The sequence below is a fragment of the Leptonychotes weddellii genome, chromosome 10, assembly GCF_054177405.1.
Source record: "Leptonychotes weddellii isolate Sample4059 chromosome 10, ASM5417740v2, whole genome shotgun sequence".
NCBI classification, from domain to species: Eukaryota; Metazoa; Chordata; class Mammalia; order Carnivora; family Phocidae; genus Leptonychotes; species Leptonychotes weddellii.
The window spans coordinates 87,816,973-87,840,838 of NC_138378.1; the positions used below are offsets into that span (position 1 = coordinate 87,816,973).

At 38.7% G+C, this 23,866-nt stretch overlaps 2 protein-coding genes across 2 annotated transcripts in view; both read left to right on the plus strand.

Annotated features, from left to right (window-relative positions):
- The window catches only part of MRPL35 (mitochondrial ribosomal protein L35), a 471,157-nt gene that overhangs the window by 183,048 nt on the left and 264,243 nt on the right, over window positions 1-23,866 (plus strand). The window lies entirely within an intron of this gene.
- The window catches only part of KDM3A (lysine demethylase 3A), a 54,360-nt gene that overhangs the window by 3,381 nt on the left and 27,113 nt on the right, over window positions 1-23,866 (plus strand). The window contains exons 3-10 of the mRNA XM_081796726.1: window positions 4,085-4,240; window positions 5,373-5,483; window positions 8,569-8,671; window positions 9,394-9,518; window positions 9,770-9,842; window positions 9,954-10,042; window positions 16,471-16,634; window positions 18,536-19,053. Coding sequence (XP_081652852.1) covers window positions 4,085-4,240; window positions 5,373-5,483; window positions 8,569-8,671; window positions 9,394-9,518; window positions 9,770-9,842; window positions 9,954-10,042; window positions 16,471-16,634; window positions 18,536-19,053 — 1,339 coding nt within the window. The remainder of the gene's footprint in view (window positions 1-4,084; window positions 4,241-5,372; window positions 5,484-8,568; window positions 8,672-9,393; window positions 9,519-9,769; window positions 9,843-9,953; window positions 10,043-16,470; window positions 16,635-18,535; window positions 19,054-23,866) is intronic.

Here is a 23,866-nt window from a genome sequence, read left to right on the forward strand (position 1 = left end):
TGAGGCCAAGACTTGTTAACTTTGTTTCACCTCGAGAGAGACTTTATAACACAGTCACTCATTTAGATACAATATGTCTAGTTGTTGATTACAAAGAGGGTAAAGACAAAGTAATGATTAAATGCTTATTATGTGGCACCTTATTTAATTCTCACAAACATCCTAGATGGTAAACCACATTTTTTAGTGTTAGAAATTGAGGCTTGAAGAAATTAAAAAACTTGCCTAAGTTTGTCTCTAGATCTTAAACAGTGGACTTTAACATTCAGGTAGAGTGAGATTAAAGCACTGTATTTTGTGGGCCTTTATATCTTTAACACTTAGAACACTGCTTGGCATGTAGTGTTTGCTGAAATACTTGAATGAATAAATGCAAGGAATCACAATTCTACATTGAAAAGCAGTTTTAGAAATAATCTACTGATGGAGCAGTGGCATTCTCTTGCTCTAGAATAACAACAAATCTTTATTAGTATGGTTATAAGAACCTCTTTTTATTTTACTCTTTCTACTTGAGTGTGAGACAAGTATCTTCATTGTACATGCTGGGAATGTCTTTCTTCCCCAGCTTGTCTGTCTAGGTCTTTCTAGTTTCCTTTCTTCGAACCTAACTTATACTTGAGTCTTCTGCTGCTTCTTAGTTCTTAGGGATATCCCTAAGTAGCAGATGAGTAGTACTTGCCATCTCTGTATACTATTTCCTGCTGTTAAAATTTCCTTTTTGGCAGTTGGGTGCTTTGACCAATGCCTAGCCTTTTCATCCTTACATGTAATTGGAATTCTGCTGCCAGTCAAACCATGTAAAATGAGAAATTCCTACCAGTGTAATAAAATCTGTTTACCCCCATAATTGAATGCTAAACTCTGCGATTTTAGGTAAGTATTTTATTTAGGTGTAAGAAGACATAAGCAGAAGCATAAAGTAATAATTTTCTAATTTGTGGAGAGTGGAGTAAGTGGTATTCTGCATTATTAGTGCTGAGCATAGAATAGATATGTCATTAAAAACTTGACTAACAACCATGCCATTCTGTAAGTGCCTACTTTTAAACTTGGAAATATTTTACTTGGCCTTTCTGATGGTTTTCATAATCATATACTCAGGTGAGATTAATGTATGTTAAGAGCAGGAGGTTTTGAGATTAGCTTGATTAGATATAATATTCATGTATTAAAAAGATCTTCTGTTGGGGAAAAATTAACTTGAAATAATTAATTTGAAATATTCAACATCTGGTCCAGATATTTAATAGGCTAATAAGGTACACATTTACAAAATGTCCTATTAAAAAAATAGCAAGTTTGGAAATTATAGGTAGTGAATCATAATTAATCGGCCTCTTTTTGGCCTTTGGAATCAGACAGCATAAATAACATCTACTTTGTGTGCCAAAGGAACATGAGGGGAATAACACAATTTAAATGAGAACTAGTTACATCATTAAGCTTGCAGAAGCTTGGTCAGGTCACTTTAGTCCCCCTAAATTTGAATTTTTATTGGTGTCCCTTTCTGGGGGGGGAGGGGCAGAGGGAGAGGGAAGGACAGAGAGAGAGAGAATCACAAGCAGGCTCCATGCCTAGCGCGTGAGCCCAGTGTGGGGCTCGATCTCACAACCCTGAGATCATGACCTGAGTTGAAAGCAAGCAAGAGTCAGATGCTTAACCCACTGAGCCACTCAGATGTCCCTGGTGTGTCTTTTTATAGAAATTTTTGCATAGGAGGCTTGGGGGGAGGGGTCCCTTACATAGAGATCCTCAAGCTTCAAGGCACAAATGAGAGACCTTTGTGGTTATGATAGGAAACTTTTGAAAGAGTGAAGAGAGCTTACAACTTGTTGGTTTCATTGTATTTTTTTAAAAAGTCACCTTTTTTCAAAGTAAAGTTACTGTGAGTTTTTGACCAATGCAGCCTAAACTCCGAAGTGATAAACTAAGTTATTTTTAAGGAGCTAAACTTAATTTTTGAATCACTCAAAAATTGGGATATAAAGAAGAAGGGGTCGTGTCTAAATTCTGGTTTAGGGTTGATCATAAGCTTTATAGATATAGTGATAAGTTTTGGAAAGCTACTGAACATCTTAATCCTTTACTTTTTTTTTTTTTTCTGAATAGATATTGGATAATCATATTTAGGATCTTCTCTCCCCCATTCCTAACTGAACTAATACTCTGATACAAAGTAAGATTTGAATTACCATGGAAGTCTTAAAGCTGCCTGATCTCCTTGCCAGATACTTTACATACCTTGTCTTAAGATTTTACTAACAATTCAGTGAGGGGTAGGTGTTAGTATTTTCATTTTGGAGCTAGCAAAACCAGTTTCAAAGAGCTTAGATTTAAGCAGGGGTTCTTAACCTGGCATGCAGGCTAATTGGTTTTCTTTGTAATGCTACATATATTGTTTTATGCAGGTAAAATCATTCTAAAAAAGCTTCAGCATAGCTGGGATTCAAACCCAGATTTCTCTGGTGCTGTAGTTTGTATATGCTCATTCCTCTTACACCACATTGATGGGAAAACTCATCTAAATCTCGTGTGGGTTTGAGGTTGATGTGATGTGGGGCAGAAAGACTACCCAATTCAGGGGAGCTATCATAGGACCTGTATTCTGTGACTGGGAAGGCAGGAAGATGAGCAGTCTCTAAACAGTTCTGTGAAGGACCATTGGATTGGATATAGTGATGGATGGAATTCCTAGAACCAAGGAGAGTGACAGGGCCTTGTCACATAATAGGTGCTGACACATCGGTATGGATTCTGTGATAACTGGAAGATTAAAAGCCTGCCATACCAAGAAGAGCATCTTCTCAGGGGGAGTTGCCTGAAAGTTAGGGATGCAGATTTTACTGTAGCGGGAGAAGGGTAGGATGGGTTTTAAATTTCATTGATTTTTAAAGATTGAGATTATAAAGCCATAAAACTGGAGAAGGTTTGGGATTGGGACTAGTGGTATACCAGTTGGGAATGTCCTACCTGCTAAATGGTTGAGAGTAACAGAAGGTAAGAGGCCAATGCAGAGAGAAATTTATTCATTCAACAAGTATTTGAGTACTGACTGGGGACTGGATACCAGTGAAATACAGTGGTAAGTAAATACAGATGTAGACTTCGACCTATTAAAATTCATGTGAATCAGTTAGCCACAAATAAATAACTCAAAGTGTGGGTAAGTGCTAGGAAGGAAAAGTATAGGGCTTTGGGTACAATTAACAAGGGGAACTCTTTTTGTGGGGGGGTTGCTCATTGGTACGGGAAGGCTTCTTTGAAGAAAGGATTTTTTAATTTGAGTTCTGACAGATGAATGGAAGTTAACTCAACTTTTTTTTAAGTTAAAGCTTGGAAAGGGAGATGTGATTGTCTATGAAATTATGAACAGGGTTGATGTGTTCATTAACTGATTCTTTGAAGCCAAAACTGAGAGGCCTCTCTAGTAAGAAAAGGGATTTTAAGTCAAGTAAAAATAGTGATTTTTACACCAAATATTGAAGGAGTTTAGGGTCAGTTTATCAACTATTTGTTTCTATATTTAGCAAAGTAGTGTTTGACTCCAAACTCCCAGTTTATTCAACTGAAAGGGATGTTGAGGATGTGCTGTCTACTAGGCCTTGTAAGGCTAAATCCTATGCATACCAAAGGGATTCAAAACAAGTGGTGGATTATGCTGATGGTGGGGGGGTCATCTTAAGCCCACAGTGTCATTTTAGAATCACAATGACGCCCAATAGGTATTTTTTTTTAGGGTTTCAAATTTCTTTCTTTTGATTCTCAAAACTCTGATGTCTGACATATGTAAAAACCTTCTACATGGGGGTTCTTGCTGTATGGGCTTCCTAGAAGTTACTTTTGGGGCAGAGATTGGCCTCCTTGACTGCTATTTCCCAAAATGATGTGGAAGCCAAAGCTTGATGGTTAGATTAACCTGTTAGGTTGGTTTATTGTGGACTGTGAAAGGAAGTAAGAGTGGGAAAGAGGGACAGCACATTTAGATAAAGATTCAAGTAGAAAATTAAGGGTATAATTCAACTTTGGCATTTTTCATGTTTATTTTCGTTAATTGAATCTGCTTTTTTTCACTTCTATTTAGGTGTGTGTGGAGTTTGATGGGGAATCTTGGAGGAAGAGAAGATGGATAGAAGTCTACAGCCTTCTAAGGAGAGCATTTTTAGTAGAGCATAACTTGGTTTTGGCTGAACGAAAATCTCCTGAAATTTCTGAACGAGTTGTTCAGTGGCCTGCAATAGTGAGTACAGCTTGGGGTTATGAGAACAGGGTATTAAATCCATTATGAGTGAAACAAGGGAAATGTATATGGCCTTTAGAGAATAATATTTGGCCTTTGGAGAATAATAGTACAGATACATGGCAAGGTAGAGGAGTCAGAAGAGCACCCAGAATCTCCTGTCAGCCCTGCTAGGCACCCTATTACTCTGGGCCCCTGACTTTCTCCCACCTCATTTTCTTCACTTGAAAAATGGGGATGGAGGTAATGTGGGGAATGTCTAGGTCAGAGGTCAGAAATCAGCATATGTATATAGGCATACATATATATGTATATTTGACTTGACCTTTATAGAGTTTTAAGAAAATTTGAATTAGTTGTTTGCTTTTAAAATATGGAGAGTATACCTTAAAATCTGGCTGTTTCCTGGCTCCTGTAGGGGTTGCCAGTCTTGGCCTAATGATCTCTAAGGTTCTCTCTGACTCATAATATTCTTTGGCTCTGAAGGTACTGGCAGTCAGTACATGATTATGCCATTTCCACATCGTAAATCTGGGTGTAGTTAGAAGATGAGAGTGATCACAGTGTCTGGAGAGGACAATTCAGGTTTTGTGAGACATAGGGCTTAACAGTGGAAGTGCCAGGTTTAAACAGTTGGAAAAGCTAGAAGGTGGCTGAAAGGCTGACTAGATTGTGAAGGGTCTAGCATGCTGTGCTAGCAAAGTTAAGATTTTGCCTGTGGGTGAGAAGAGCTGCTGGAGGTTTTTGAGTGGTATAGGGTTTTGGTTAAAGTTGTATTTTGCTCTTTGTATCCCCACCCCCAGCTATTAAGAATTTCCTAAAAACATGGCCCTGTCTCCCCAAAAAAATGTATACACACAATTTTTCACATAAATTTTGGAGAAGCCATGTATGTCTTAACCCAGACCTATATGTTAATGACTCCCAAATGTGTGTCTGGTTTAAATGATTGATTTTGGATGAAAATTGTGCAATCTTGTTGTGGTTTCATAAATAGTTGTTATTGAGATACCAGCAGTAAGTAAAAAACTTAATGGTTTTATCTCTCTACATGTGTAGAAAATTGCTAGTCCCCATATTCAGAATTATGCTGATGGCAATTGTGACGCCAAGACATTTTGTTTTGTTCCAGGTGTATAAGTCTCTGTTGGACAAAGCTGGTTTGGGATCCATAACCTCTATTCGCTTTCTAGGAGATCAACAAAGAGCGTTTCTTTCTAAAGACCTTCTGAAGCCTATACAGGTAAAAGATAAAAACAATATTAAACTCTAAAGATAAAAATATAAATTTTTTAATATGAGAACTGAAATACTGATTTTGATTGCTCTAATTCTAGTAGATAACACAGAAAAGGACCCATCTCATCAGAAGTTAGTTGTTAGACATCATCCTTCAATGTTAACCATTGGGTTGGTGCTGTCCATTTGGGGTTGGAAGGACAGAGGTAGTACATTTGATGGTGTGTGTTTATGTATGGAAACACTAGGTGATACAAAAATAATTTTTAAAAATTTGTATATATATACATGTACATATATCCATATCCATGTATGGTGGTCATTATTTATGTATTCTGTGTGTGGGAAGTTGCCTGCTTGCTAGAATATATTTATAACCCCCAGATCAGTACTTAGGCACTTTCATGGTCATTCACAGACATTGGCAGAGTGGTGAAAAATTTGAGTTACCTGATAAGTCTTCCCAGCTGAAGTCAGATAAAGTGACACATTCTGCCTTCTTGTTTCATCTCTCATGCTGTAAACTGATGTGCTTTTTGAGGTCTCTTTAGTGCTGAATTTTTGTGCTTTTTTTTGTTGGTGATTTCACTATACCAAATGTAGTGCTGAAGTGCTATCTAGTGTTCCTAAGTGCAAGAAGGCCATGATGTGTCTTAGGGAGGAAATAAATATGTTAGATAAGTTTCATTCAGCTGTGAGTTACAGTGCTGTTGGCTCTGATTTCCAGATTAATAATGCAGTGGGATAAAATAATGTGTCTTCCACAGAAACACACTTAAAACATGATTGTAGTATATAGGTTGGTTGATGAAACTGACCAAGAGGCTCAAAGGAACCTAACCCTATCTTTCCACTAGGAACAGTGGTTCACTATTCATTTGTGGTGACTTAGTGAAACATAATTATCATGAATAATGAGAATTGAGAGCACATGCATGTTTCCACTTAGCTTGCAAAACTCCCACCCTTCATAACATTTAGGCTCTTGGGTCTTGCTTATATGTGATTATTTTCTTTATGAAAATATTTGGGAGAGAGGGAAAGAACACACAGATTATCTCTAGCTTACTCCCTTAGGAGTAATGTTGGTCATATAATAACATTTGTCTTCTAGATGTCATTTATGAAACTTAATCTCCTTTACCCACTTGGATTTGGTGACCTGCCATGTTTCTGTGGACTGTACAAAAATTAAAGTCACTTATTTGTTAAAAGGCAGTTTAGGGCCCATGGTCATTGCCATTGATGTGCCTGTATTGGAAAACCCAAAGCACTGGCTTTCTCCCTACTTAAGTCTCATTTTCGTATCGTGGAAGTAAGTGAAAACAAAGTCCACATTCTGAACCTTCTTTTAATGTTTAAGTAAATAGGACAAAGAAGGGGTTTTTGCTTAAGTTAATTTCAGATGCAGGTTACCTTCGTGATGTCAGGTAGGCATGTTGATATTTTTCCTGCCTTAAAAGGAAGAATGACTTGCTCTTAAGGACCAAGGAAGATACAGGAGGGGCTTTGGATACCTTGCTTTACTTAGTGATAGAGTAGTTTTTACTTCTCAGCATTGTTTTCTGGACAGTTCTGCTTTACATCTTTTGTGTGTCCAAGCTTTTCAGTCAAAGTAGAACTTGTAGAAACAAGGTAGGAACTTTAGTTTCTTGAGATTGGAAATGCAAGGTCTAGATCAGTTAGTTTTTATTTGTTCTCAGTGAGATGCACTGTGGCTATCAGTATGAATATTAATATTAATTGAGGGAGATTATGATGTGTGCTCTTAACTTTTACTGATGATAATAGTGGCCAAAGTTCAGTGCTCGGGGCATTCTCTTATAGATATGATTATATTAGGCTTCTACTGTATGAAACTATGTTGAGGACTGTGATTACTGTAGTAGAATGCTTGCCCTAAATAATGCACAGAGAACCTGAAAATCATTTGGCATATGTAGAAGTTGGATTTGAAACTTAAGGTCTGTTTTTTGGATTGAATTTGACTTATCCACCTGTGGGTAAGAAAAAAGACAAAATACCCAGGTCAACTGTCTGGCATTCAAACTCTCCTAGGCAGAGTAGAATTTTTCTACGTTGTTTTAAGAGCCATTTGTGGCTTTCCCCATTAATGTGCTATTTATCTTTTAGTAGGAATTGGAGCACACATTTACATTATTTTGAAATTGCAGCAGCATGAAGAAATAAAAAGCCCCCACACATGGCCCATTCTGATAATTAATGTTGAGCTCTTCTGAAGACCCTGGGTTAAGTCTAATGTTATTTGGCTTAAGAAATGCATTTTTCCAGCATGGCCTCTCTGAAAGACTAGTTATTCCCAGTGGGAGAGATGGATGAACTATTTTTGGCTACTATGTATCCATTTCACAGTGGCGGAAAAGCGTGAAGGCCTGATACTAGAAGGGCTTCTGTGCTTTTAAGTTTGTGTTTGGCAGGTTATTCCTATTGACAGTTTCTGTATACGTTTATTGTAACTTAGTGTGCACACAAAGCCAAAAGACTATGGAATAGTGCCCCAAATGGAGCTGCTGCCAAGAACTGAGTGTTTCAAAACTGGCTTGCTGAAAACTTAGGCTGTTCATTCAGATTGTGTCCCTCCCCATCCCCCCTTTATCATTTGTAAACAAGAATGCATTTGGAATTCAGTTAGGTTAAATCAGTCTGTGTGAAGTGATTTGTTAAAAACAGTTTCAGTGAATTGACACTACGTATCTATGTGCTTCTATGTGTGTGTGTTTTGCCCCTGGGAATTCCCATGGGTTGACCAGCTTGTTTGTTTCCTTATTATATTTTCCATAGTCAAAGTTGTGTCATATTTAAAATTACGCTTTGAGCCACTCTTAGTATTTGTCATGCTCTTCGCTTGGGGTGACTTCACTTTAGTCTCCCCTATATCTGTGATTATTTAATGGATTCCTACTATTTGACCTATTAATTTGACCTATTAAGTTCATTGGAGTTGCAGTGGTTTGGTGCCATCAAATGGCTAATGACAGTACTTTGACATTAAGCTGGTTGAAATGTCCACTGGAGTTTAAACAGCTCTTATTTGTTACCTTAAAATGTAATGCTCTTCCATTTTTCAGGATGTAAACAATCTTCGACTTTCCCTTATGGATAATCAGAATGTCAGTAAAGAATTTCAAGCTTTGATTGTGAAACATTTGGATGAAAGCCATCTTTTACAAGGTATGTAGCTTATTTGTTGGTGACAGTTCATGAGTTGACCAATGATTAGCTTGTAAGAAGGTACATTTTAGTCCTCACTCATTCTCTCATGATGAGATTTCTAATTTTTTAGAGATTTCCTTTTGCTATCCTCATGCAGCTAGATGATTGAAGGACTTTATATATTCTGAAGTCTCTGAAATTTGGAAAGCTCAGGGCTTATGTGAAAACTAGTAAGGTAAATATTAAAAAAGCTCAGCTGTATTTTGACCTGGAATTTGATATGTTTGAAATTTCAGTCTTAAAAAATCGGTGAAACATGAATTTGGTAATCCTGATCCTCCCGTATATTACTGAGTTTCCTGGTCAGTTCCACAGTCAAGGATTTTAGAAGACTTACCAGTTCTGTTGGGGTTCCTGAATTTGGATCCGCTAAAACTGCACAGGACAGTGAGTTAGGGCTCAGTGAGTTATCTGGTACTACTTGGTCTTATACAAATGCTGGAATAAATATATTGTTTCTTTTTATTCCATTTTCCTATTAATTTACCTAAAAGTTTACAATAAAAAGCTTAAATTTTCTCCTGGCTTTGCTGAAATGTCATCTTCTCATGTTTATAGCAGTATCTTTTAATGTTTATTTTTGCTTACTGCTTTTTTTAAAGACTTGAGAAAATATTATCCTGGATGATGGTATGTTGGGAAATAATGCAAATTGCTCTAAGGATTTTTTTTTTTTTCAGGTGACAAAAACCTAGTTGGTTCAGAAGTAAAAATTTATAGCTTGGACCCATCTACTCAGTGGTTTTCTGCAACCATTGTAAATGGAAACCCAGCATCAAAAACTCTGCAAGTCAACTGTGAGGAGGTAAAAGATGATGCTAATTGCATGTAAGATAACTTGACAGAGAAAGATAATTCTAAAAAGGAATTATAATATCTTATAGGAGCTAAACAGCTTTATTATCTTTATATTAAAATATTAGAGCAGAAAAATAAATAGAACTATTGTTTTTAAAAGAAATTATTTGTAAGAAGCTTCTGTTGTATGTTAACAGAGCTAATTTCTGGTATGTTTCTGAGCATTTTTAAGTTTTCTAGTGTCTTTGTTTTATTTAGATTCCAGCACTGAAAATTGTTGATCCGTCACTGATTCATGTTGAAGTTGTGCATGATAACTTTGTGACGTGTGGTAAGATACATTATTTGATTAAAGCCTTTGTTCTCCTTCCTATCTTTCCTCTTTCTCCTTTTCATGTTAAGAGAAACAGGAAGCCAACCTACCTATTTTTAAATATTTTAGGTAATTCTACAAGAATTGGAGCTGTAAAACGCAAGTCTTCTGAGAATAATGGAAGCCTAGTTTCCAAACAAGCAAAATCTTGCCCTGAGGTAACCTGACTTACGTTTGTCACTTATGTGAAAGTTTCCTTAATTCTAACGGTGCGTGGCCAGCTTGTTAGTGGTTATTAAGCTCTCTTCTCTACTATTCTGTGCTGTCTTGTCTGCTCTTCTTTGCTAGTTCCAGATCTTGGCCATAATTTCTACACTCAAGCAGATGGAGATAATATAAGTTTCTGGTTAACTATTTTTTTTGTGTAAAACATGTTTGATTTTTTGATATTTGCTGAAAATTCTCAATAGATTTGACAATTTCACCCATAAGGAGTGTTTTTGAGGGTAAACTAGTTGTGTGTATCAAGCTGGAAGAAAGCCTGGCATGAGAGGAGGGGAAGAACCTTAGAAATCTGAGCAGGTATTGAAATGGGACTCCCCTTCCTCAGTAATAGAGAGGTTTGATTGATAATTTATGATTGGTTAAACAAACATATTAGTCTTTTAAAGGAAGTGGTTAGTTTACCATTACTAATTTCTGTCCAGGACAGTATAGTTTGGTATGAATGCCACTGTGAGTTCAAGTACTGGATTTAATTCTATTCTGAATTGGTTAGGATTTAGATCAAGAAACTTAAGGCTGTTCCTCCTTTTAGGTGAGTTGAATCCTTAGGACCTATTACAATACAAATAACTTTTTTACAACTTAGGTATCCAGATGCGTTTGTGTTACCGTGACAAAAACACCTTTATGGTGCTCTGCTCCAGGCTGGAGTTTAGAATTTTAAAATTGACCAAGTTGGTGTTAAGATTGTCGACAGCACTTTAGAGGGAACTTTGGGGTTTGTGGGAGTAAGGCAAGGAGAAATGGTATGGGAGTGGGGCAGAGTCAGTTAATGAACCTAGGGCTCTGGATCGGGGCAGACTGGACTACAACATCAGCTAGAACCAAAGTAAGCACGGTGCTACACAAATATATAAGAATCTGACTGCTAAGATGATTGGCTTTCCTGAGTCTTAAGCCTGTGTATAGGCAACAGGAACTTTGACACTTGACCAAAAACTTTGTAAAGCAAGATATATCTCTCTCTTCCTTCCAAGTCTGTAGGCCTCACCTCAGGTTGTTCAGGAAAGAATGAAGAGGTTATTATTGGAAATTAATATTACTACTTTCATTTTTACCTTAAAGTTTACAAGGGAGAAGTAATGTAGTAGGGACTGTAAAGTGAGGATGTCAAGCAAGTGATTCTTGTATCTTGGAGTTAAACTCACAGAGGATATTTTCAAGTACTCCACAGTATCAGAAGCTGAGAAAGAAACAGAGTAGAATAATAACTTGTTAGTTTCAACATTGGATAAATTGTTGGCAATCTAGGGTAGAGGTAATAAAGGCCAGTTTGGAGACGTTAATCGGGGGTAGCCTGTCATGGAGAATGCATCAGTGTAAATAGTTGGTGAGATGAAAAGGAGCACCACATGATGTGTTGAGGAGGGGGCTAGAGAATAGGAAATGGCATTCGGATGGATCTCTGAAGAATCATCCTGGGGTATAGCCTGGACTGGGGTCAGGGAAACTCCTATGGAAGAAGGTGCCAGTTCTTCACAGTGACAAGTTTATCAGTGATGGGACACATAATTGAGCAAGTAAATGTATAGCCTTCAAGAAGGCATGTGTAAATTGTGGTAATATATACGTACATAAGTGATCCTCCCTGCCTGACTCGTACTCTTCAAGGGTAGGGAGCATGTCTTTTTGATCTCTTGTCAGCATTTTGTCCAGCTCAGTAGCTTTGTGTGCTGATTATTGGGTACCATACAGGCTATTTTTGAAAAAAGCCTAAACTTTGGCTAGGAGATAAGTTCCCATAACCTATTTGAGCTTAATTTCTGCATCTAAAATGAGAAACTGAATTTGATGTTTTAAAAATGTGTGTTTGAGCTCTTAAACTCTGTACTAGTCAAATTCTCATTCTAAAGGAAATTGGGATGGTAGATTTGGCTGGAGGTGGGTATTGGCATTTTTAGAAATTCTTTTTATTATGGTTACTGTAAAGGTTATTCCCCTTTATATTTTACTTATTTGTCAAATAAAGATTCTCACATTAAAAAAAAGTTACTCTCATTTTAAAATTTTTAGTTAACCCAGAAAAACAAAAGAAACATCACTTACAATTATACTTCTCACAGACTCTCACTATTCACATTTTGGAATACCTGCCCTCCTCCTGTCTTTTTTTGTTTTTGTTTTTTTCAGGTATAATCATGGAGGCCTTTTAAAAAAACAAACTAAAAACCAAACTGTTTTATAGCCTCCTTGATTCCTTTCCAGTATGTTGTGAATATTCTTCCGTATCAGTAAATATTATTTTTTCATCCTGGGTGGTTCTTGTAATCAGGCAAATTTTGGAAACACTGGCTGGGGCTAGATTCAGAGAGCTAGACAGGTTAAAGGAAGAGGTGGGGAAAGAAAGTTCATTTAAATATGGGAGGGAAAGGTGAGTACGGAGACATACTTGGCACACACCTCACTGTTAGCACTTCCCAGACATGTTGGACTGGCGTGGAGTTCACTTTTAGGGTGGTCTTTGGAAGACAGGTGTTTGGGACTAGGTAGTCAAGACTCTTGATTGCCTTGGTGAATACTTTTGCGTAGAATCAACCTGTTTGCCAGTAACGTCTGGTTCCTTGAAGGTCTTCTCTGCCTAGCAGACTATTCCTCAGAGTTAGGACATTGCTTGGTGAATTGAGAGAGTCTGCTGAGTAGTGTGAGCCAGCAGTGTCCTTTTTAGAATACCGTCATACACTCAATTATATTATCTCCGTCTGCTGGCAGGGAGGAACTATTGCCATGACTGGTATAGAAGACCTTCAGGGAAAACTCTTCAGGTAAGAAGAAGCCTTGACCCTTGTCAAGTCAGAGGCCAGGGCAGCGGTGTGCACGTGAAGATGGGTTTTGGAATTGGAGCCCTATCCCTGTTGAGCCAACCCTTAGAAATTTCTAGAGATATATTTTATTCCTAAAAGGAAAAGCATCCTGAGTTATGCTGTTTGTAACACATGGTGACCATACTGAGAAAATTTTTGTATTTCTCTGCTTTGAGTCCGCTAATCTGTATGCCAGGCACTGTGGCAGAGCGCAGCCCTATAAAAAGTATGCTTCATTATTCTCATTTTACAGTTGAGGAAACTGAACTCAGAGAGCTTAAATAATGTGCTAGGAAGTGTCAGAGACCAGATTCCAACCAAGGTCTGCCCAGTGCTCTTAACCACTGTGCTGGTGTTACCACTCCTCTCCAGATCTTTTCCTTGGTGTGGTAAGTCACCATTGTAAAAACAGCAGATTCCTACTTCCTTCCCTCTGTCCTTCTATCCGTCTTTCCAATGAATATTTATTGAGTATGAAATATATCCTAGACACATTACTGAACATTACTGCCTGGCTCTTGAGGGTAACTCATAGGACTAACATAGCTATTTTGAAATAACTGAGTGCTAACAGCATTCATTCATTCATGTATTCCACCAGTCTTATTTGAGCATCTGCTATGTGCCTTGCTTTATAAGGTTTAACAGTGGACACAAGAGTAGGGTCTGCCCAAAGGAGTGTGCAATTCATTGTGAGGAGACTGACAATAAAAAAGTAATTTATAAAGCATAAGTACAGTATCCTAGTGTGATGACAGTTATAAACATAGTAATATGATAAAGAGTAAGGGGGTGCCTTGTGGGGCACTGCTTTGGAAAGAGTAATCAGAGATTCTGAGGAGGTGACAATAGAGCAGATTTTTTTTTTTTTAAAGATTTATTTATTTGTCAGAGACAGCTAGAGCAGGGACACAAGCAGGGGGAGCAGGAGAGGGAGAAGCAAGCTTCCCGCCAAGCAGGGAGCCAATGCGAGGCTCAATCCCAGGACCCTGGGATCATGACCTGAGCCGAAGGCAGATGCTTAACTACTGAGCCACCCAGGCGCCCCAATAGAGCAGATTTGAAGAGTGAAGGGATAGAACTAGCCAGCCACATGAAAACTATCCAGAGAGGGAATAACAAGTACAAAGGTGCAGGCAAGAAAAAGTTTAGACCATCTGAAGACCTGAAAGGAAGCCGATGTAGTGGAAGCTCTGTGAACAAGTAGAATAACACGAGTGGAGAGGGTTGGCGACCAGACCACATAGAATTCTTGTAGGCAGTGAAGTGCCATGATCTGATTGATTGATACATATATATATATTTTTTTTTTTTCTTTTAAGATTTTATTTATTTATTTGACAGAGAGCATAAGCAGGGGGAGTGGCAGGCAGAGGGAGAGGGAGAAGCAGGTTCTCTGCTGAGCAGGGAGCCTGATGTGTGGGACTCGATACCAGGACCCTAGGATCATGACCTGAGCTAAAGGCAGACGCTTAACCAACTGAGCCCCTTAGGTGCCCTGATTGATTTATGTTTTATAAAGATTGCTCTGTGGTAGAATAAAATTCTCAATAAAATTGAGTAGGAGGCAGAACATTTAGGCAAAAAATGGAAGTCAGGCCAGTTAGGAGACACCTGATAGTCTAGGGGGAAATTGGTGGTAGTGGTGGCATGGAAAGAAGGCTAGATTCCATAAATATTTTATTTTTTATTTAATTTTTTTTTTTTTTTTAATATTTATTTGTCAGAAAGAGAGAGAGAGTGAGAGGGAGCATAAGCAGGGAGCCCGATGCGGGACTTGATCCCAGGACCTTGGGATCATGACCTGAGCTGAAGGCAGATGCTTAACTGATTGAGCCACCCAGGCGTTCCTCCATAAATATTTTAGAAATAGAGGCAGGACTTACTGGTTCATTGATTGGATATAGGAGATGAGATGAAGGGGTTTTTGACTACAGCACAGTGGCTTTCATGGAGAAAAAAAATTTATTCAATCACAATTTCTTAAGTGGGTTACACTCAGGAAAGTAATTTAAGAAAAGGTATTGTATGTATTAGTGCATCAATTCTATACAATTTGGAACAAGGAAGGATGATGCTTGGTGAAAGTGAGCCTTGAGTAAGCATTTTGAAATGACTTGGCAATTCAACTTTGGGAGGGTAGTGTTTTATAGGTGATTACCAGAATTCTAAAACAGAGTCAAAAAGGACTTTAGGACTAAACTTCTCTAATTACCTCAGCTTAAGGATTAAGAAACTGAGTGCCAGAAAGCTGAAGTTGACCATCCCAAGGATATTCTTAGAATAACCAAAGTCTCCCCCTCAAAAAATTTTTCTGGGGAACACTAGGTTAATATTTAACCAAAATTGAGTTGACTAAAATAATATACAATCTGATAGTTTTATATTTTAAAATAGTTTGAAGGTATGCCAAAACTTTGATAGTGATTAAGTAAATTCTTATTTTTCAGATGTTTCTATTTAGCATACATTAGGTACTATTTCCAAGGCTGCCAGAGTTAAATGTCTGAGAAAAAGATTCATGAATGGACTACATGTAAATACACTCAGAATTGTGAAGTTTTAAAAACTTGCTAAGTTTTAAGGTCAGGTTCTACCTCAAATTTTAGAAACTAATTCCTAGAGGATGAAGAAACTTTGAAGATTCTTCAAGTGTAGATTTGGTAGTAAGATAAATGTAAAGGTCATTGTGTGTAAAGGTCATTGTGGAATGAAAGAGTTGCAACTGGGAAGGGCACGGGACTTGACGTATAAGTGTCTACAAAGAGGCTGGTGGAAAGGGGGGATGATTTCCCCTTGTTTAGCCGGACACTGCCCATGTGGAGTTGAGTTTAATCCCTTCCTTCTTTTACCCTGATGGGAAGTTTACTTTTGTGGAAAGTGTAAATTGGGAAGAAGTGGGGTCCATTATTTATATTTTTGTGAAGATAAAACTACCTGAAAAGAGAACATGCCCCAACTCCCATAGGCTTGTCATGACTTGATATTTTTTGTAGCTTGGGGTGGCCTTCGTGACTTGAAGAGCCATATAAGAGCAAGAACCGTGTTCTCAACCTTTATTGCGTTGTAAAGGCTTCTCTTGGTACCCAGTAGGCACCACTGCCTACAGGAGTCCTATGTGGTCTGGTCTCCTGCCAGCCAATGCAGTGAGTGTGTGGTAGGCACTCAAGTAATGCTAAACTGAATGCGTGTGAAGCTGCTACCATCTGAAGACCGTCGTTGAAAACTCAATTTTGTGCATTGCATTATTAAAGTAATTGCCACATGGCTGCATTTTCCTGACATAATGATCCAGAGGTCTGTAAAAGATCAACTGGTGATCTTTTATAGGAAGACTCAAATTTTGTGAAAAGCTGGCATGATTTATTTAACAGCCTGTGGATAGAAGTCCTTAATTTTGTGATTTATCACTTGTTTTACTCTCCTGTTCTTTTTATTTGGAAATGGTATTGTGCTTATTTAGTTCTAAACCAAGCAAATAAATTTGAATCTTGCTAGGGCTTCATAATTCCCCAACTAGGAACTTTCCTTTTAATAGCTGTTGGTTTGGTGTCTTTTAGGCCTCTCCCAGTATGTGTCCTGTACAGTCTGTTCCCACAACAGTTTTTAAGGAGATACTGCTCGGCTGTACTGCAGCAACTCCACCTAGTAAGGACCCAAGGCAGCAGAGCACTCCCCAGGCTGCCAACTCTCCACCTAATCTTGGAGCAAAAATTCCTCAAGGGTAAGTAAAGCTGTTAAAGGTGTTCATTTGTAATAGGAGGAAAAATGATTTTAGCCATGGTTCATCGTGTGTGAGCTTATCTTTGCTCAAGTGGCAAGAATTAACCTGCATTTGGTGTTTCATAGAGCGTTAGTATAGCTATGTTTGATGTAATGACCAGCCATTCATCACATCTCAGGTTGTCCAGGGAGGTTTTTCATTAGAGTTTTCAAATTGGTCACTTGCCTTCAGAGGTAAAAAGGGTGATAGGCATACAGAACAATGTGGAAAACATTTAAAAAAATGAAAGAGATGTGAGAAAAGAGCAACTTTCTTGACTTGATAAAGTGAGAAGAGTCCATTGAAATACTATAGATAGTTGTAGAATAAATGTCTGCTTTAAGGAAAAGGGAGCACGTTGGTTGTATGTAGAAGACTGAGGTCAATGGGAGTGTGGAGAACCCAGAGACATGGTGATAGTGAGTGGTTCTTATCAGCCCAGATCTCAACTATAGGTGAGAAATGTGGCTGCGGAGAAAATAAGTCATGGAAATGAGGATGCAGTCGTAGGAGGAATAGGTTGCTAATTTGTAGGTGAAGAAAATGAGTAAGAAATGTGAAGTGTAACCAGAGATTTAAAGTGGCTACAAGGTTACAGAGACAAGACTTTTAAGGGAAGACTCTCTCTTAGAAGGGGTGGTGGCCTGTGCAGGCGGTTGATAAAAGCTTAAGATACAGGTCAGAGAGACAGTGGTATAGAAAGGTGGGCTTGGGGCACCTGGGTGGCTCAGTCGGTTAAGCATCTGCCTTTGGCTCAGGTCATGATCCTGGAGTCCCGGGATCGAGCCCCACATTGGGCTCCCTGCCAGTGGGGAGTCTGCTTCTCCTTCTGCCCTTCCCCCTGCTCATGCCCCCTCTCCCTCTCTCTCTTTCTCAAATAAATAAATAAAATCTTTTAAAAAAAGGTGGGTTTGGAAGAGCGCTGCAGTAAGAGGGGAGAGTGGCTGAGCACATTGGTTCATTGGGAAGAAAGTGGGCTGTCCGAGATGAGCTTGGAAGGTGGCCACAGAGCAGTTAGACGGAAGGAGGAGCAATCTTCAGAGTAGAAGGAGGGGATAATAAGAAGTACAGTGTTACCCAAGTCTAATGTGAGTATTTAAATGAAGAAATTCTTGGAGTGCCCTAGCTGGATCAGTCGGTGGGGCATGTGATTCTTGATCTCAGGATTGTTAGTTCAAGCCCCAAGTTGGGCATAGAGCTTACTTAAAAAAAGTTGTTTTTTTCTTCTCAAGGATGAAATCCCTTATTAGAGACATGGGAAGAAAAGTTTAATAGGAAAAAAGAACTTTGTGTTTTGCTGGGGAAGCAACTTTAGGATGAATTTCAGAGAAACAAAAGTTCTTTAAGGATACCTACCACCTTTTAGGGTAGAGGATGGGAGATCATTCTATGAACAAGCAAGTAATCAATTGGCTCTTCAGTTGCTTTGGGTCCTGATCACTAACCAGACAAGAATGGAATTACCCCGTGTCAGGGCTGGTTCCATGTTGTTCCATGTAGCCGGACCGGCTTTCGTGTTGCTGGTGGTTTTGGTTCCATATGATACCCAGTTTATTTTGAGGGAAAGCTAAGGTTCATTATGCTGTAATGTATAGAACTAACTTGAAGTAGTGAAGGATTTATAAGAACATACAGATAGGATTTAGGGTTATATTTTCCTGAGTGTTTAAGATGTTTTTGCAGAGCCATTGACTGATTATTTTTAACTCCAGCTCACAGAAACCTATCCTGTGTTCTCTCATAACATAAGGATTTTTTTCTCTTTCATACTGGTTGCCTTAGGGTACCAAACAATTGTTTTTGAAAGGTAGAGGAGAGGTAGAAGAGACCTAGATGCTAGTTTTTCATATTCTTTGTTTCAGATGTTATAAACAGATTTTACCAGAAGAACTTTCTTCCTGTCTCAATACAAAGCCTGAAATACTGAGAACAAAAGCAGACGTTGTCTGCAAAGTAGGATTGCTGTCTTCAAAGTTCTCTCAGATTGGAACGGGAGACTTAAAACCCCTTAGTGAACCAAAAGGTAGCTGTACCCAGCTGAAGACCAACACTGATAAGGAAAACAAATTGGAATCTGTTTCTCAATCATCGACTGGCCTTCCTAGGAAGTGCTTACCTACAAAGCCTTCTACAGCAGAACTAGAAATTGCCAGTACTCCTGAACTGCAGAAGCACCTAGAATATGCACCTTCTACATCTGATGTCCTTTCAAATAAGCCAGAAGAGAAAGTAGGTGTCAGTAGTAATAGCCCTAATAGTTGTGTGGAAAAGAAGATAGAACCTTCAACTTTAGGATGCCAGTCACAGAATTTGAAGGAGTCTTCAGTAAAAATAGATAATGAAAGCTGTTGTACAAGAAGCAACAATAAAATCCAGAATGGTGAGTGTTTGTACATGTCTTTATTGGTAGAAGGTAAGAGATGGTAGTGGGTACATATATATTTTCTTACCTTATGAGAAAATAATACGAAAATGGCTCTAGAAAAAGTTCATACGGGGCACCTGGGTGGCTCAGTTGGTTAAGCAGCCAACTCTTGATTTCGGCACAGGTCATGATCTTGGGGTCCTGGGATTGAGTCCCATGTTGGGCTCCTTGCTCAGTGGGGAGTCTGCTTGAGGATTCTCTCTCTCCCTCCCTCTCTTCCTCTCCCCCCCTCCCTCTCTTCCTCTCCCCTGCCCCTCCCCTGGCTTGCGCACACTTGAGTGTGTGCACGCACTCTCATAAATAAATAAATCTTTAAAAAAAAAGGAAAAGAAAAATTCCATACAATTGGAAAAGTTCAAAGGAGAAAATAACATCCCAAAATCTCCTCAGAAATGATTACCGTTAATATCTTGGTGTACCTAGTCCCACGTATATTAGAAGTACAGACAAACTATTACACAAATGGGTTTATACCAACAGTTTTATCCTGTGAATTAGTGTAGGTGTCTATCAACATTTTAAAGGCTGCAAGGATTCCATTATGTATGCATTTATCAGATGACTTAATTGGTTCCTATTAGATGGGTAATTAGGTGGTTCCCAGTTCCTGGTTGTAAACAAATAATTTTGAAACAAAATGTAAAGTAATCTGATGATTATTTCATCTTCAGCTTATCACTGATTTTTGTGTGATGGGTGGCTCAGTCGGTTAAGCATCCAACTCTTGATTTCGGCCCGGGTCATGATCTCTCAGGGTTGTGAGATCGCTCTCCGTTCAGGCTCTGCACTGGGCATTGGAGCCTGCCTGGGATTCTCCCTCTCCCTCTGCCCTTCCCCACTCCCATTCCCTCCCTTACTCTAAAAAAAAGATGGAAGAGATGATTGATACTTTATGCTCACGCAAGTAGTTCAGAGCTGCAATTTTCTTTTTCCTTTTTTTTTTTTTTTAAAGACAGAATTATACCACCACCTCTAGATAAAAGGACTTTTGGTTAAAGATTTTAACGACAGACTGGAACACCAGGCAGAGTTTCTTTGCCTAAGGGGAAGTCCTACTGCATTGACAATTTAAAAACTGTGTACAAGCATACCTCATTTTATTGTGTTTTGCTTTATTGCACTTTGCAGATAACTGCATTTTTTTTTTTTTTTAACAGATTGAAGGTTTGTGGTATCCCTGTGTCAAGCAAGTCTCTTGACACCATTTTCCCAACAATATTTGCTCACTTGTAGTCTCTGTGACATTTTGGTAATTCTTGTAATATTTCAAGCCCTTTCATTATCATTATATTATGGTGATTTGTGGTCAGTGACCTTTATGTTACTGTTGTAATTATTTTGGGGTGCCACAGACCACACCCATCTAAAATGAGACTTAGTTGATAAATGTTGCATTGTTCTGACTGCTCCACCAACCAGCCATTTCCTCATCTCTCTCCCTCTCCTCCGGCCTGCGTATTCCCTGAGACACAAAAATACTGAAATTAGGCCAGGTAATAACCCCACAGTGGCTTCTAAGTGTTCACGTGAAAGGAAGAGTTGCACGTCTCTCACTTTGAATCAAAAGCTAGAAATGATTAGGCTTAGTGAGGAAGGCATGTTGAAAGCCAAGATAAAGCTAGGCCTGTCACGCCAGACAGTTAGCCAAGCTGTGAATCCAAAATAAAAATTCTGGAAGGAAATTAAAGAGTACTACTCCAGTGAACATGTGAATGATAAGAAAGTGGGACAACCTTACTGCTGATACGGAGACCGTTTTAGCAGTCTGGATGGCAGAGCAAACCAGCTCCAACATCCTTAAGCCAAAGCCTAGCCCAGAGCAGGGCCATTACTTTCTTCAATTCTATGAAGGCTGAGAGGTGTGAGGAAGCTGCAGAAAAGTTTGAAGCTATCAGAGGTTGGTTCATGAGGCTTAAGGAAAGAAGCACCTCCATAACATAAAAGTGCAAGGTGAAGCAGTGAGTGATGGAGAAGCTGCAGCAAGTTAGCCAAAGATCTAGCTCAGATTATTCATGAAGGTGGCTACACTACACGACAGATTGGAGGAAGATGCCAGCTCAGACTTTCATAGCTAGGGAGGAGAAATCAGCGCCTGGCTTCAAAGCTTCAAAGAACAGGCTGATTCTCTTATTAGGGGCTAATGCAGCTGGTGGCTTTAAGGTGAAGCCGTGCTCATTTACCATTCTGAAAACCGTAAGGCCTTTAGGTTATGCTAAATCCACGCTGCCTGTGCTCCATAAATAGAACAACAAAGCCTGGATGATAGCACATTTGCTTACAACATGGTTTACTGACTATTTTAAGCCCACTGTTCAGGCCTACTGCTCAGGAAAAAAAAATGCCTTTCAAAGTATTACTGCTTACTGACAATGTACCTCTGCACCCAAGAACTCTGATGGAGATACACAAGATTAATGTTTTCATGTCAGCGAATAGCACCCATTCTGCAGCCCATGGATCAAGGAATAATTTTGACTTTCAAATCTTACACGTTTTGTAAGACTATAGCTACCATAGATAATGTTTTTTCAATGGATCCAGGCTATTGCACACTTAATAGATTGCAGTATAGTATAAATACAATGTTTACATGCATTGGGAAACCAAATACTCATTTGATTTGCTTTACTGTGATACTCGCTTTATTGAAGTGGTCTGGAACCACACACCTGCTGTGTCCCCAAGGTATGCCTGTACTCTAGAGAAAATGCTACATTGTATTTCATACTGCTTCTGTTAAGTTTGAGGATGCATTACACTGATGGTAGTTAACACAAGTTCTCCTGTTAGAATTAGTAGAACTAAATGGCTTCGGTATGCAAAAGGTTCAGAGCTATTACAGTTTAAAAATACCTTTGATAATTGTCAGCTGTGTGGGAAAATTAGCATGGATTTTGATAGCTTTTAAAAAAAACTTAATACAAAACACTATGCACTTTGATAAGTAGGAAACGAAATGTATGCACAATTAGCTTTTACCTCAGGCTTCTGAAGCTAGAGAGAAAATGGATGGTTTGACTGTTGGTCTTTGGATGCAGAGTTAAAGGAGTAGGAAAACCTGTCTTTGCCTAGTAATAACTTCTAGCCCAGCTTCTACATTCTTGGGCTTAAGTTGTGATAGGGCTGTTAATTTGCATAAAATTAATTGCATAAGATTATACTGTTTCTCTTGAATTATATAACTCCCCAAAGAAAGTGAATATTCATAACCATATTTCTGTTCTATTTTTTTTTTCTTTTTGAGTCATCAGGCCTTACATTCAGATAGTTTTTGGAGGCAAATTAATGTTTTGTAAAGAAACAGTAAAAATTCTGTATCGATAAGCACATTATAGGTCTATAAATGAGTTACGGAGTCTCGCTTTGTCTCTTTATGTGTTGTACAACTGTACACCAGCTAAAGTGATTTTTAGAGAAATGAAAAACCTAATTAAATGTCCTGGTGCATGCTGTCTACTGGGACGTCTGGTTGAAGAGCGAGAGAGTGTGATCAGGATCTCTGCGCTGTGTCCACTGGTACTGCTTGTGGGTATGGAAAGACTCGACTGGAAGCTATTTTGTCCCCTGCGTCCCTCTCCAGTTTGGGGCTAGAAAATAAAAGCAGGCTGAGTCGAAGAACAGCTGTCTTTTTTCTGTTAGGTAAATGTGTGACTCCTTAGAAGTTGGCATATCTTTTTTCTCTTGGCTCTCCTCCAAATTTGTGAGAATCATTGATTGGGTCAACAATTGCTCTCCTCGCTAAAGAGCTAGATTTAGGTAGTTCAGCTTGCTTATTTATAGGTATTTCCTCTTGTAAGTGAGGGCAGAACAGATAACCTTTGGCCTCTTTGCCCATGGTCTGTGAAAACCTGGTCCAACCTGGAGGGTGATGTTTATTTCAGTATCTGAGTGATAAAATTACATCCTTGAACTATTGATCACTTTTATTTTCTGTTCTTGCTGTACCTTTTCTTTCACTATAACTGAATAAGAATGCTTAAGGGATCACGGCCTGACAGCCAGCATCCATTTAGCATTTTGCAGTGTGCTCTGGCTCTACTTTAAAAGAGAAGTAAGATGGGATGCCTGGGTGGCTCAGTCAAGGATTTGCCTTCAGCTCAGGTCATGAACCCAGGGTCCTGGGATCGAGTCCCGCATCGAGCTCCCTGCTCAGCGGGGAGCCTGCTTCTCCCTCTGCCTGCTGCCTCCCCTGCTTGTGCTCTCTCACTCTCTCTTTCTCTCTGACAAATAAATAAATCTTTAAAAAAATAAGAGAGGTAAGATTAGAATACCGCTAAGGTCATTATTAAAGATGCTTATTTTATTTAAAGCCTTCTTTGCTTTGAGATCTTTCACTTTTCCTCCACAACTACTAACCTCTCCCAACTGTCTCTCAACTGGTTCCCCAAAAGTTGTTTCTTGGGTTTTGTTTTTGTTTTTTGTTTGTTTGCCAAATAATCTACATCCTTGCTCCCTTGGACCCTAAGGGAAGGTCTTTTCTGTTGCTTTCATATGAAATACTCCTCAAGGCTCCTGACTATTATAAATAAATAAATAAATCTGTTTATAAATAGATTCATTTCTGTGTTATTTGGGTTGATGCAATTGACGCAAAGATCACGCTTCCTGTCAAAACTCTACTTTTTCTCCCCTTTTTCTTTAGGAACTGTGTTAACATTTCCTTTGAAGTTCTCCTGCCCATTACACGTTAAGACTTAAAACATGCCTTTACTTAAAATCATAATCCTATCTTTAGTCACTCCCTTCATCCTGAATGGAACATATGTGT